Source organism: Prionailurus bengalensis, chromosome F2 (genome assembly GCF_016509475.1).
Source record: "Prionailurus bengalensis isolate Pbe53 chromosome F2, Fcat_Pben_1.1_paternal_pri, whole genome shotgun sequence".
In the NCBI taxonomy this organism is placed as follows: domain Eukaryota; kingdom Metazoa; phylum Chordata; class Mammalia; order Carnivora; family Felidae; genus Prionailurus; species Prionailurus bengalensis.
Genome location: NC_057353.1, coordinates 64,112,892 through 64,126,178, shown reverse-complemented (window position 1 = coordinate 64,126,178; position 13,287 = coordinate 64,112,892). Strand labels below are relative to the sequence as shown.

General features: G+C 40.2%; 1 protein-coding gene across 5 annotated transcripts in view; it reads right to left on the bottom strand.

Moving 5' to 3' along the window:
- COL14A1 (collagen type XIV alpha 1 chain) overlaps window positions 1–13,287 on the bottom strand; it is a 222,287-nt gene that overhangs the window by 84,606 nt on the left and 124,394 nt on the right. For all 5 annotated transcript variants that reach the window (XM_043601666.1, XM_043601670.1, XM_043601671.1 and 2 more), the window contains exons 26-32: window positions 12,208–12,347; window positions 8,289–8,412; window positions 7,931–8,074; window positions 6,654–6,818; window positions 6,031–6,069; window positions 5,758–5,896; window positions 1,427–1,569 (exon numbers count right to left, since the gene is read on the bottom strand). In XM_043601666.1, the coding sequence (XP_043457601.1) occupies window positions 1,427–1,569; window positions 5,758–5,896; window positions 6,031–6,069; window positions 6,654–6,818; window positions 7,931–8,074; window positions 8,289–8,412; window positions 12,208–12,347 (894 nt within the window). The remainder of the gene's footprint in view (window positions 1–1,426; window positions 1,570–5,757; window positions 5,897–6,030; window positions 6,070–6,653; window positions 6,819–7,930; window positions 8,075–8,288; window positions 8,413–12,207; window positions 12,348–13,287) is intronic.

Here is a 13,287-nt window from a genome sequence, read left to right as displayed (position 1 = left end):
TGTGATTACAGTTGGAACCTTCAATCCCACTTCTTCCCCCACCTCTTGGGAGTGGAGAGTTGCTAGAAATTGAGTTCAATTGCCAATGGCCAATGATTTAATAAATCACGCCTGTTTAATGAAACCTCATAAAAACCCAAACAACAGGGTTCAGAGAGCTTTTAGGTTGCTGACTACATGGAGACCAGGGAAAGTGGCATGCCTGGAGAGGGCAGAGACCCTCTGTGCCTCTTCCCACATACCTGGCCGTATGCATCTGTTTCACCTGGCTGTCTCTGAGCTATATCATTTCATAATAAAGCAGTAATCTAGCAGGCAAAATGTTTCTCTGAGTTCCATGAGCCACTCTAGCAAATTAATCAAATCCAAGGACAAGCTCGTGGGATTGATTAACTGATTTTCTTTGGGCAGGGGGCGGGGGGCGTGTTGTGGGAAAACTTCTGATTTGTAGCCAACCAGAAACACAGGTAACAGCCTGGCTTGCAACTGGCGTCTGAAACAGGGGTGGCAGGATACAGTCTTATGGGACTGAACCGTTAACCTACGGAATCTGATGCTATGTCTGGGTTGACAGTATTAGAATTGAGCTGAATTCTCAGACATCCTGCTGGTATCTGAGAACTGCTTGATGTTGTGTGCAAAACTCTCCACCCTCCCGACACCCCTCCCACACACACACTGGAACTGGGTCAAGAAACCCCAAAAGAATCTTCCTCTTATCATATCCATGTACAAAAAATGATTCTGGTTTCTCCCCTCCCACTGGCCTTCCCCATTCCCCCACCATCAACTTTGCTCTTCCTAAAATCTTTACTATCTCAGTAATTGTCTCTCTCTCTCTACCTTGCCCACTACCGAATCCCAGAGCCTAGCACTGGCACATAGTAGAAATTCAATGAATGTTTGTTGAAAGAATGAGTGGATCAGTGAATGAATCAACTGGCACATAATTTGTTGTCAGTATTTACTCAGGGTTTAAGATAAATGAGTTACTCTACAATATATAATTGACCCTTGAATAATGTGAGGGTTAGGGCCACCAACACCCCAAGTAGCAGAAAATCTACATGTAACTTTTGACTCCCCCGAACTTCACTACACATGGCCTACTGTTGGCCAGAAGCCTTACTTCTAACACAAACAGTCCATCAACACATATTCTGTATGTTCTAGGTATTATATATTGTATTCCTACAATAAAGGAAGCTAGAGAAAATAAAATGTTATGAAGAAAATTATAAGGAAGAGAAAATGCACTTACAATATTGCGCTACATTTACCAAAAAATATCCTTGTGGAAGTGGACTCAGGCAGTTCAAACCCATGCTCTTCAAGGCCAATCGTACACAAAACAGGCAAGGCAGCATGGTATGTTATACACAGTACTCACACATGTGGGTGCAAATATGTAAATAGATACACTTACTATCCAAAATGACTCCAACCAATGGGTCAGAATTTTTATTTAAAATCTCCCAAAGAGCAAATGGCTCTTCTGGAGTGTCAGGAAGAATCCGGAATAGAAAACTCATTGTGTAGTCAGAGGGCAATCCTTCTGGATGCAAATACCTGAAAAATGGGAAAAAAAACATTTATTGCATTCCTTTAAAAAAAGTTATTTATCTGATTATAAAAGCAAATACACTTAAAACATTTAGGAAAAACAGAAAAAAAAATAACACATCACCATTAATCCCATGGAGGTGACCACTGTTTTGATGCGGTACATTTCCCTCCAGTTTTTAAAGAATGTCTGTAAGTATTTCTCCAATCTATATAATGCTACCCCTTCTTTCTTCTTAGCAGCAATTACTACACCGTTCGTATTTCCTTCAATTTTTTTTTTTTTTTTAAAGTATGATGTTTAACGTCTGTACAATCTTTTCTTGTCTGGCTGTTCTGTAATTTATCTAACTGGTCACTTCTTATCAAACATTTAAGTCATTTCAAAAGTTTTGGTATTAGAAATAATGTTTATGTACAGACTTTTTATTTATTTATTTTTCATTTTATTTAAGTCCAAGTTAGTTATCATATCATGTAATAATGGTTTCAGGAGTAGAATTCGGTGATTCATCACTTACATATAACACCTAGTGCTCATCTCAACAACAGTCGTTTTATAAAGACATTTGCACTTTCTACTGTAAGTTGTAGTTAGTTGCATTCTTGTGCATGCTTCGTGCTGGGATGTACCATTCCAGATCTACCTTCAAGAATTGAGAATATGTAACTCCTGCTTCTGGGAGTGATGTGTGTAGACAACTCTCAAATACCAACTTGCTTCTAAAATTGCCTCAGCAGAAGAAAAGCCTCCCCCAAAGTTATGCCAACTTTTTTTTTGGCAGCTGTTTCAATAGCTGGTGTTTGAGGGCATATGAAGACCAGAGCCTCTCATTCCAATCGAGGTAGCTCCATTTTCAGAACTCCTGTATATGGAGCAACTTAGAGTCTCACTGATGTTGCTTCATAGCTTCATTTCTCTCTTTTGTCTCATCTCACCTCTTTCTGTTCCCTTGCAGGAGAGTATACCCATGTCAACTTCCTTGCATACTTGTCTCCACCTCTGGATCTGCCTCCAGGAAACCACACCTGCAACACCAGCTTATCTCTCTCTAACAATTAAGTGGATCTCTTATATATTTTAAACTTTTTCCTTGAAGCAACAAATATAGCCCTTTCCACATGTAGGAGCCCCATAACAGTGGATAAATTTGAGAATATGGGAATTTAGCATGAATTTGAAAATGAAAGTTTGATTTGAATAAATAAAAATGTTTCATTTCATTCATTTTGTTTATATATTAGTTCATTCATTCATCTAACATTTATTGTGTGCCTACTATGTGCCAGACATTGTAATAGGCACTTAAGCTATGTCAATGAATAAAACCAACAATGTTCCTCTCTTTGTAGAAACATTAAATTCCAGCAGCATGGATTAAACAGTGTATTAGAAGGCAAACATGCCATACAAAAAACAAAACAAGAACAATAGAGCCGTTTAATAGGGATTGGGAATGCTGGAATGTACTATTTTGCAATGTTAATTGAAGTCCTCACTGCCGGTTTCACTTCAAAGCCTCATTGAGAAGGTTACATTTGAACAAAGGTTCATTGAAAAGGTTATATCTGAAGAAAAACTCAAAGACAAAGGCATCCACCTAGTACAAAGACACCAAAACGGAGTGTGCCTTATGTGTCTGGAGAATGGACTGAAGGAGACAGCTAAGAAGGAAGTAAAGTCAAAGAGGTGATAGGTACCCAAATAAGGTTGAGCCAGATGGGCCATTCAAAAGCTTTGACTTTTTTTTTTTAATTTTTTTTTAACGTTTATTTATTTTTGAGACAGAGAGAGACAGAGCATGAATGGGGGAGGGACAGAGAGAGAGGGAGACACAGAATCTGAAACAGGCTCCAGGCTCTGAGCTGTCAGCACAGAGCCCGACGCGGGGCTCGAACTCACGGACCGCGAGATTGTGACCTGGCTGAAGTCGGACGCTTAACTGACTGAGCCACCCAGGTGCCCCAAGAGCTTTGACTTTTAATTCAAGGGGAATGGAGAATCAATTTCAGATTTTGGAATGGCATGATTTACATTTTAAAAGAATCACTCTGACTGCTTCTTGGGGAATAGACTCTGGGAAAGCAAAGGTAGGAGCAGGAAGCATTAAAAGCCTGCTGCAGTGATCTAGGGAAGAGATGACAGTGCCTCATATGGGGTGAAGGCAATGGAGGTGATAAGAAGGCACAGACAATAGGATTCCTCGGTAGAATGGATATAGAGCATGAGAGCAAGTGTCAAATATTTTGCATGAGAAACTAATTAGATGTATCTGTCATTAAGATGAAAAAGGTAATAAGTGAAGCTGGTTCTGGAGTAAGGGTCAGGGATGTGGTCTTGAACATGCAAAGTTTGAAATGTCCATTTAGATATCCAAGCAAGATGTCTAGTACACCATTACACACACAGGTCTAAATTAGGGAAATAGGTCTAGACTGGAAATACAAACTTAGGAGTCATTGGCATATAAACAATGCTGAATACTATTCAAAAGATCATCAGGGTATAGACAGGGAAAACAAGGGTCCAGGCCTAATCCCTCCAACATGAAGAAGTGGAGGCAAGAGGCAGCACTGAAATGGAACAGCCAGTAATGTAGACAGAAGCTCAAGAGGGTGTGTCCCAGAAGTCCAATGAGGAGAGTGAAACCTGGAGGAGGAAGTGAGAAATTGTCAAATGCTGGTGACAGGTGGAGTGAGATGAGGGCTGGGAGCCATTGAATGGATTTAGCAACTGGACAGCATTGCCCACTGGATGAGCCATTTCAGTGGGGCAGAGGATCTTCCCTTTGACAATTCTCATTTTTGGCTAGGCTTCCAGGAAGAACTTTTCAAATATCCATTTTAATATTCATTCCTAGGGGCTCCTGGGTGGCTCAGTCGGTTGAGCGTCTGACTTCGGCTCAGGTCATGATCTCACGGTTCGTGAGTTCAAGCCCCTCATTGGGCCCTGGGCTGACGGCTCAGAGCCTGGAGCCTGCTTCAGATTCTGGGTCTCCCTCTCTCTCTGCCCCTCCCCAACTTGTGCTCTGTTTCTCTCTGTCTCTCAAAAATAAATAAATGTAAAAACAAATTTAATATTCATTCCTAGACTACGTAAAAAAAAGAAAACAAAAAACGAAAACCACATATATTCTATATAGGTCAAAGGCATTTATAACACTTTTCTAGAAAATGAAGCTATACTTTTAACAGTAAATAGTTTAAATTACTAATAGAGATCTCATTTCAAATATTATTCCCCCAAATGAAGCACAACACAATAATTTGGATACTACTGTAATAGGCTAGAATTTAATAAATAATATTTTGAAGAAGATGGAAAAGCAACTTGTGGATAAATTGGATAGATGAGTTTAATACTCTAATACGTTCTCTCCCATTTTTTCATGCACACGCGTGCACTACATCAAAATCTGGACTTTGAAAATGTTTCACATTACAATACCGAAGGCATTTGGAGACAAAAACAAATGTTGATTTGGAATGTAAAATATCCAACATCTTGAGAGATGATTCCTTGAACCAGGAATTCCCAACCTGCAATCTCAAGTACCCCCAGAGTTTGCAGAATTGATATAAATGGGCAAGAATCCATAGGTGCATCACAAACTGTAAAGCGAGTAGCTAATGTGACTTTTACATAATCCCGACACTACTTTTCAACTATATGGAGTTGCTGTTGTGATCTCTCAAAGATTAAAAATCAGCTGAATTCACGGCACTGGCATGAAATGGTTCAGGGTGTGGGCCCTGGAGCCTGATTGCCAAGTGCAAATCCCAGTATTTTCAGTAAACAAACCATGTGATCTCATTCAAGTCTTTTAGCTTCTTTGTGCTTCAGTTTTATTATTTGCAGAATTGAGACAATAACTGAATCTAATCCATAGAAATGTTTGGAGCTTTGAGTGAGTTAATATACATAATCACTTGAAACAGAGAAACTAGTATACAGCAGCACTAGGTAAGTGTAAACTATCTATATACATTTCCTCAGACTAACAGATATTAAAATTCAACCAGCATTATGCATGAGTCTGAGGTTTCTAAACAAAGCAATCTGAACATCACCTGTTTTTATCATCATGGAAAATCCTACTGGGAACTATTATAGCGTATTTCAAGTTGACACAATTTTCACATTGAGCTATAGTAACAAATGATTGGCTTTAACATCTTGCAAAGGAAACGTACTTGGTTGGCTGGGAAACCAAAGCATCTTTATGAATTCGGTAACAGGGATACACATTGAAGGTACCAGGCTCCATAGAAACCCCTTCCACAGATGAAAAATCCTTTTCAACCAAACCAAACATTTCCATCATCTTAAATCCTAAAAAGAGAGAGAAAGAAAGAAAAACACAGGCATTTAAGGATTTTAAATTTCAAAATTAGTCTATGAAAAAATTCTGGACCCCAAATGAGAGCTAATGTATTTGCTTTTGGAAAAATTGTGATAATGCATACCTGCAAGATCAATGCCATCCTTGAACACCAGTGGGCAGGCTAGGAAACGAAACAAACAATATAAAACACTAATTTAGATATTTTCCAAACATATTCTTTCCCCATCCTGAGAACAGGAAGCTAACATAATCTTTGCGGAAGTCAACTGTGAAGGGAATCCAAACCAGATGTGCCTATGGTTTTCTGTGGATTCCTAAAGACTGAAATGCTCTCGCTTGGCCCATTACAACCAAAAGGACAAGGCTTCCTTCTCCTCTCACGCGTCTATTAAAATCTATGGTGGTCTCTTGAGAGCACGTGTTGGGAGAAGTCTCACTTCTAATGTGCTACCCTGATGAGCAGTCTTAATACATTTGAAACCATTTGCTGCAGCTTTTAAGCAGGGCTGTTTTTAGGCACAGACTCTCCCCTCATTAGGAAAAGTCTTTACCTAAAACCCGAAAACAGGGAGAGGGGAGGTTTACTTCCCAATGCTCAAAACCACAAAACTTCATGTCCGCATAATAAACAGCTTGCGAGTCAATACCCTTTCCTTGGATCAAGACAGGACTCATGATTTAACCGGTATTAAATATTTCAACCATTAAGCAACATGAGTGAAGTACAAATTCCAAAGAACTAACTTGCTGATGCGGTTTCACAGACAAAAGTAATCAACTCATCTTCAATTTTCTTAAAGGCGTCAAAGTCATCCACGAAGAAGACATGCCGTGAGCTGGGCTTGCTGCCAATGCTAACCAGCTCTGAGTAATCCGCATCGGCCACACCAACAGCAAAGATGCTGTAGCCTGGGGAAGGGGAAGGGATTTCGATTACTTCAAACTGTACAAGATACAAATAATGCAATATAAGACACGTTCCAATATTTAAAATGTGTTTATGAAGGAGGCCAGGTGGGGGGTGGAAAAGTCATTTTCCACAGTCCACCAGAATTCTGCATGCACATATTTCACTACATGATAATGACTCCATCATCCCTGAGGCAGTTTTCCATTTTAAAGAAACCCAGGGTGATCAATGCCCCAATGAGTGCTTGAGACGATATCGTTGCCACTGGAGGAACATCTTTATTCTACATATATATAATAATTATTTTAAGATTTATGGGATGAAATGGAGTTGAAACAGAGAAACTTTATCTTAGTTTTCTTTTTTCCATGTAAAAGCCCAGATATTAATAGGTTTAGCAGCCTGAAATGGGTCATGCTTCAATGCAAATAAATATTAACCTATTATTTGCCAGGCATGTCTTAAATAATGTAATCTTCAGGGCGCCTGGGTGGCTCAGTCGGTTAAGTGTCCTACTTCAGCTCAAGTCATGATCTCATGGTTTGTTAGTTTGAGCCCCACATTGGGCTCTGTGCTGACAGCTCAGAGCCTGGAGCCTGCTTCGGGTTCTGTGTCTCCCTCTCTCTCTGCCCCTCCCCGGCTCACGCTCTGTCTCTGTCTCTGTCTCTGTCTCTGTCTCTGTCTCTCTTTCTCTCTCTCAAAAATAAACATTAAAAAAGAAATTCAAAAAAATAATGTAATCTTCATGATAATCCAAGGAGAATTTCCATTTTACAGATGAGGAGGCTTGAGGAGTTCCTGTGATCAGGGTCCCTCCCTGGCCCTTTATAATGGGCCTTTTCACAGTATTGCACTTAATTGCTATAATTTCTTATATAGGGTGCCCTGTATGTAAATAAAGTATTAGGGAAAATACAGCAAAATAATAGATTTATGACCTGGAAAGTTCTTAGAAAGTACATTGTCCAGTTAATATTAAGAAAGGTTTAGATTAAATATTAAGAAAGATTTAGAAACATTAAAGTCATTCTGATGTAGCCTATAAATTTGTACTCACAAAACAATGGCAACATGACTGGTGGTCACTACTATTTATCTGTGTAAAACTTACCATTTGATTGCATCTCCCCAGAGATTTTGTTCACATCATCTTGTGACCTGCCATCAGTTATGACCACGATGACCTTTGGGATGCCTCTCCTGGTACCTGACTCTGCAGTAAACAGACTATCTCGGACATGCTTAATCGCTTTTCCTGAAACAAAGGAAGACAACAGTTCAATTTTATTCCTTCCCACTTTTGTTTTACTGGGGAGGGAAGGGTGGGAAGGAAATTCTTAGATGAGTGAAAAGTCTTTTTCAAAAAAATCTATATTACTATGCCTCCAAAATTGTCATATCAGTAATTACTAGTAATTAATTACTTTGGGTCTTTGCTGAGTTTTTGTTGTTGTTGTTGTTGTTCTTACCTGTTTTGGTATTTCCTCCTTTGTATGAAATATGTTTAATTGCATCAAGAAGGGTCTCTTTGGTTTGGTAGGCGTTTAGTTTAAATTCTGTTCTGGGGTCATCAGTGAACTGAACGATTGCAACCTGGAGAGAGAAGATGTATTTGTTTTCACATATATAAAGAACTTTCCCTGGGCCAAAGAGCACACACAATGGCATGATTCACCTATAATTTTAATTTCCTTTTTCCCAAACACAATTTCCTTGGCTTAAAATTTTACACAGGTTACATACCAAATCTGACAACACATTAAAGAGCAGGTTTGTTCTCTAAGTATTTTTCAAGAAGCAGTTTTTTTAAGTTTATTTATTTATTTTGAGAGAGAGAACGAGAGAAAGAGTGGGGGAAGGGCATAGAGAAGGAGAGAGAGAATCCCAAGCAGGCTCCACACTGTCAGCGCTGAGCCCTACACAGGGTTCAAGCCCACGAACTGTGAGATCATGACCTGAGCTGAAATCAATAATCAGACACTTTACAACTGAGCCACCCAGACGCCCCAGGAAACAGTCTATTTTGTTTTATTTTATTATTTTTTTTAATTTAAATCCAAGTTAGTTAACATATAGTGTAATAATGATTTCAGGAATAGAATTTAGTGATTCATCACTTACATGTAACACCCAGTGCTCATCCCAAGAAGTGCCCTTCTTAATGCCCATCACCCATTAGCTCATCCCCCCACCCACCTCCCCTCCATCAACCCTCAGTTTGTTCTCTGTATTTAAGAGTCTTTTATGGTTTGTTTCCCTCTCTGTCTTTATCTTATTTTTCCTTCCCTTCCCCTATGTTCATATGTTTTGTTTCTTAAATTCCACACATGCATGAAATCTTATATTTGTCTTTCTCTGACTGACTTATTTCACTTAGTATAATACACTCTAATCTAGTTCAATCCATGTTGTTGCAAATGGCAAGATTTCATTCTTTTTTGATCACCAAGTAATATTCCATGGAAGCAATTTATTTTATTTTTAAATTTTTAAATGTTTATTTATTTTTCAGAGGGAGACAGACTGTCAGCAGGGGAGGGGCAGAGAGAGAGGGAGATACAGAATCTGATGCAGGCTCCAGGCTCTGAGCTGTCAGCACAGATCCTGACATGGGGTTTGAACTCCAGAGCCGTGAGAGCATTACCTGAGCCAAAGTCAGATGCTTAACTGACTGAGCCAACCAGGCGCCCTGTGGAAGCAGTTAATCTTTTAAAATCTCCCTTGGGCTCACAAAACTCTCTCTATAGTATATAGGCCTTTTGCTATGTCATTTGACAGATGGGAAAAAAGCACCCCTGTAATTGGACAAATGTCAGATAATTGGAGGTGGATTATTTACAAGGCTTTCCTCATGAAGCAAACCTGTAAAGTAATTACTACTCTTCCACTGTTTTACACACGAGGAGATGGAGGCACTCAAAGCCCCTTACCTTACCCCAAATCCCAAAAGCGGCCACTGGCAGAACCCACAGTCAAAGCCAGATAAATCCTACTTCAAAATCTGTGTTCTTAAACACTGCAATAAAAACCTCCCTGGCTTCATTTCTTACAGTTTGCTTTTATTCCAGTGGAACTCTGGAGCCATTTTTAATTTATTGGGGTTTTGTTTGTTTTTCAGAATGATGATGGAGGGAGTAAATACAGCATCTTCAAAGTGCTTTCTTTGATCGTGTGAGACTTCAGTGGCCACCAGCTTATCAAGGTCCACAGCCGAGGAGGCTACCATCTCTAGAGAACTGACCCTGTCTCTGCCTTTCCCAAGAAGTTTCTTCTTCCCCGAAATGCCTCAGCACTTTATCTATTTCTCTCTTATGTTCCCCTTACATCCCACGTTCCTCAGCCATTCCTTCAGAATCTATTCCAAATCTGTTCCCATCCATGCATCTCCTTGCTACCACCCACCCCCAGGCCTCCCTCATCTCCGTGCCGGACCATGAGAGCAGCATCCCAAACGGTCTTGCCGCTTCCACTCTTACTCTTACCCGTGTGACTATTCCCTCCACAAAAGCCAAAAATGACCTTTTTTGAAAAACCACACCGGGGGGCGCCTGGGTGGCTCAGTCAGTTGAGCATCTGGCTTCGGCTCAGGTCATGATCTCACGGTCAGTGAGTTCGAGCCCTGTGTCGGGCCCTGTGCTGACAGCTCAGAGCCTGGAGCCTGCTGTGGATTCTGTGTGTCTCTCTCTGCCCCTCCCCTGCTCGTGCTCTTCCCTATCTCTCGAAAGTAAACAAACATTAAAAAAACAACAACAAAAAAGCACATCGGATCTCTCCTTAAAGCTTTCCAGTGGCAGGGGTGCCTGGGTGGCGCAGTCGGTTAAGCGTCCGACTTCAGCCAGGTCACGATCTTGCGGTCCGTGAGTTCGAGCCCCGCGTCGGGCTCTGGGCCGATGGCTCAGAGCCTGGAGCCTGTTTCCGATTCTGTGTCTCCCTCTCTCTCTGCCCCTCCCCCGTTCATGCTCTGTCTCTCTCTGTCCCAAAAATAAATAAACGTTGAAAGCTTTCCAGTGGCTTCCCACCGCATTTGTGATGACATCAATTCCTTCAATGTTTCACAAGAATTAAGATGATCTGGCTTTCTCTTTTTCTTCCACCTTGTTTCCTACCCCCTACATGCCTACCCACTATGTTCTAGCCACAAGTTTTAGCATCTGAAGCCCCAAAACTTATTTTCATCTTGGGCCCTTTGTACTTCCTACCTTCCCTTTCTGGAAATTCTACTTTCGGGCTCCTCCTCACATCATCCTCATCTCAGTTTGGAGGCCACCTTTCAAAGAGGTCTTTGCTGACCACACAGTTTAAGAGAATCTTCAGTGAACTTAAATCATATAACTGTTTTCATAGCTTGTATCCCTACTTTTTAAATTTTTTTTCATGTTTATTTATTTTTGAAGGAGAGTCAGAGTGTGAGTGGGGGAGGGGCAGAGAGAGAGGGAGACACAGAATCCGAAGCAGGCTCCAGGCTCTGAGCTGTCAGCACAGAGCCCGACGTGGGGCTCGAACTCTCGGACTGTGAGATCATGACCTGAGCTGAAGTCGGACGCTCAACTGACTGAGCCACCCAGGCACCCCGCTTGCATCCCTACTTTATGAATTTATTTGTTTCCTGTTTTACATCTGCCTCTCATCCTCATCCTCTTCCTGCCTTTAAGAAGATGAGCACTCTGAAACTGGGGATGTTGTCATGACCATTGTGACAGTATACCTGACCAGAATAAATCCTCAATAAATATTTATTTGATTGAATGAATAAATTTGATTTGCTTTATGTGTTACTTGATCTACAGTAATTTGTGGCCATAACCCTCTCTTTCAAGATTTTAATGTAATTTAAGAGGGCAGGGAAAATATTGGGTATATCCTTAGAGGAGCTACTTTGTTGTGTACATAAACATCTACTGATGTTAACATTCCAACCTGTCTTAGTTTGCTGAATTCAATAGCTTTTAAGGACTAGCATCTTCCCAAGCTCTGTCAGGCATGAGTAAGCTGCTTCCAAACTCAGACTTGTCTATTCTCTCATTCAAGGGCAAATCCGATCATTATATTACCCATATCAACTAGCCCTAACAATAGCTTGGGATACTTTTTTTTAATACATACAATGAGTTAAAGATTGTTCTATGGGGGTGCCTCGGTGGCTCAGTTGGTTGAGTATCTGGCTCTTGATTTTGGGTCAGGTCATGATCTCACAGTTTGTGAGTTCAAGCCCCACGTTGGGCTCTTCACTGACAGTGCGGAGCCTGCTTGGAATTCTCTCTCTCTCCTTCTCTCTCTGCCCCTCCCCCACTCATGCTCACTTGCTCTTTCTCTCTCTCTCTCTCAAAATAAATAAATAAGCTTAATAAAAAATTTATTAAAAAAAAAAGATTGTTCTATTAGCCTTACTTGAGTTCCATCTGCACCGATCTTGTTCAGGGCTCCAACAGTGCTATACAGAAAGTTAATGATCTTATTGAAATTTTCATCTCCAATACTCCAGGATCCATCCACCATAAACACCAGGTCTGCCTTGGCAGCTCTACATACTAAAGACCAAGAATGAATTTTGAATCAGAGATAAGGAGAAAACATAGTAGTTGTCAAATAAACAAAGTAGATGATCTTTTCCTTCTGGTAACTAGAGCCCATTCCCATAGAAAAGGTATAAATAATATTCTAAGCTTTTAATCATTACACTTCCTGACAATCATTTCTTTCCTATGGTCAACTTCCTATTCATGACTGAGAAGCTTTTATCAAACAGGTGGAATCAGAAGAGGAAAAAAAAAATCCACCAATCTCAGTCCCCAAAAACAGAAAATGAAAGAATAGAAAAATGAGGGACTAAAGCAATTTAGAGACAGAAGTATCAACAAATGCTCTATAGTGCTCACTTATTAAAAGAAAGCCCAAACTATTACTCTGAGCACCCTGTCCTCTGCTTATTGAGTCAGTAACTTCAGAGAGATTCAAATTCAGAAGAAAACCGTGGGACACAATGGAAGCAGATTAATCTGCAACGTGGTATGCATTTGGGCTGAGGCCATAAGCAAGATTTCAGCCTTGCTCTACAATTCTCTCTATACTTTCCTGCCACCCATAGGTACATGTCAAGAAATGTACCCTAACGCTAGCCCAGGGAAACTATTATCAGTGGGTATTACTGATTTCAACATAACAAGCAAAAAACACACCAAGAAAAACCTACTCTACTGAAAGCATTTTTTAGTAGTCCTTTGTTGGTATCCTGTGTTGTTTCAGATTATCTATGCCTCTCTTCCCCTTATTAGTATGGATCATTGTGGCTAACTCTGTTTTATGATGAAACAAACAATTTAATCTTCAATAATCTGAATCTTTTAATCTTAGGCCAGCTGCACACAAATATTCTATGAGATAATGTGCCTTTCTCCTTTCTTTAGGGAAAAAAAAACATACTGGGTTTTTATTTTATTAAGTGCAACTTTATTCCCTTAAAGCTATTTA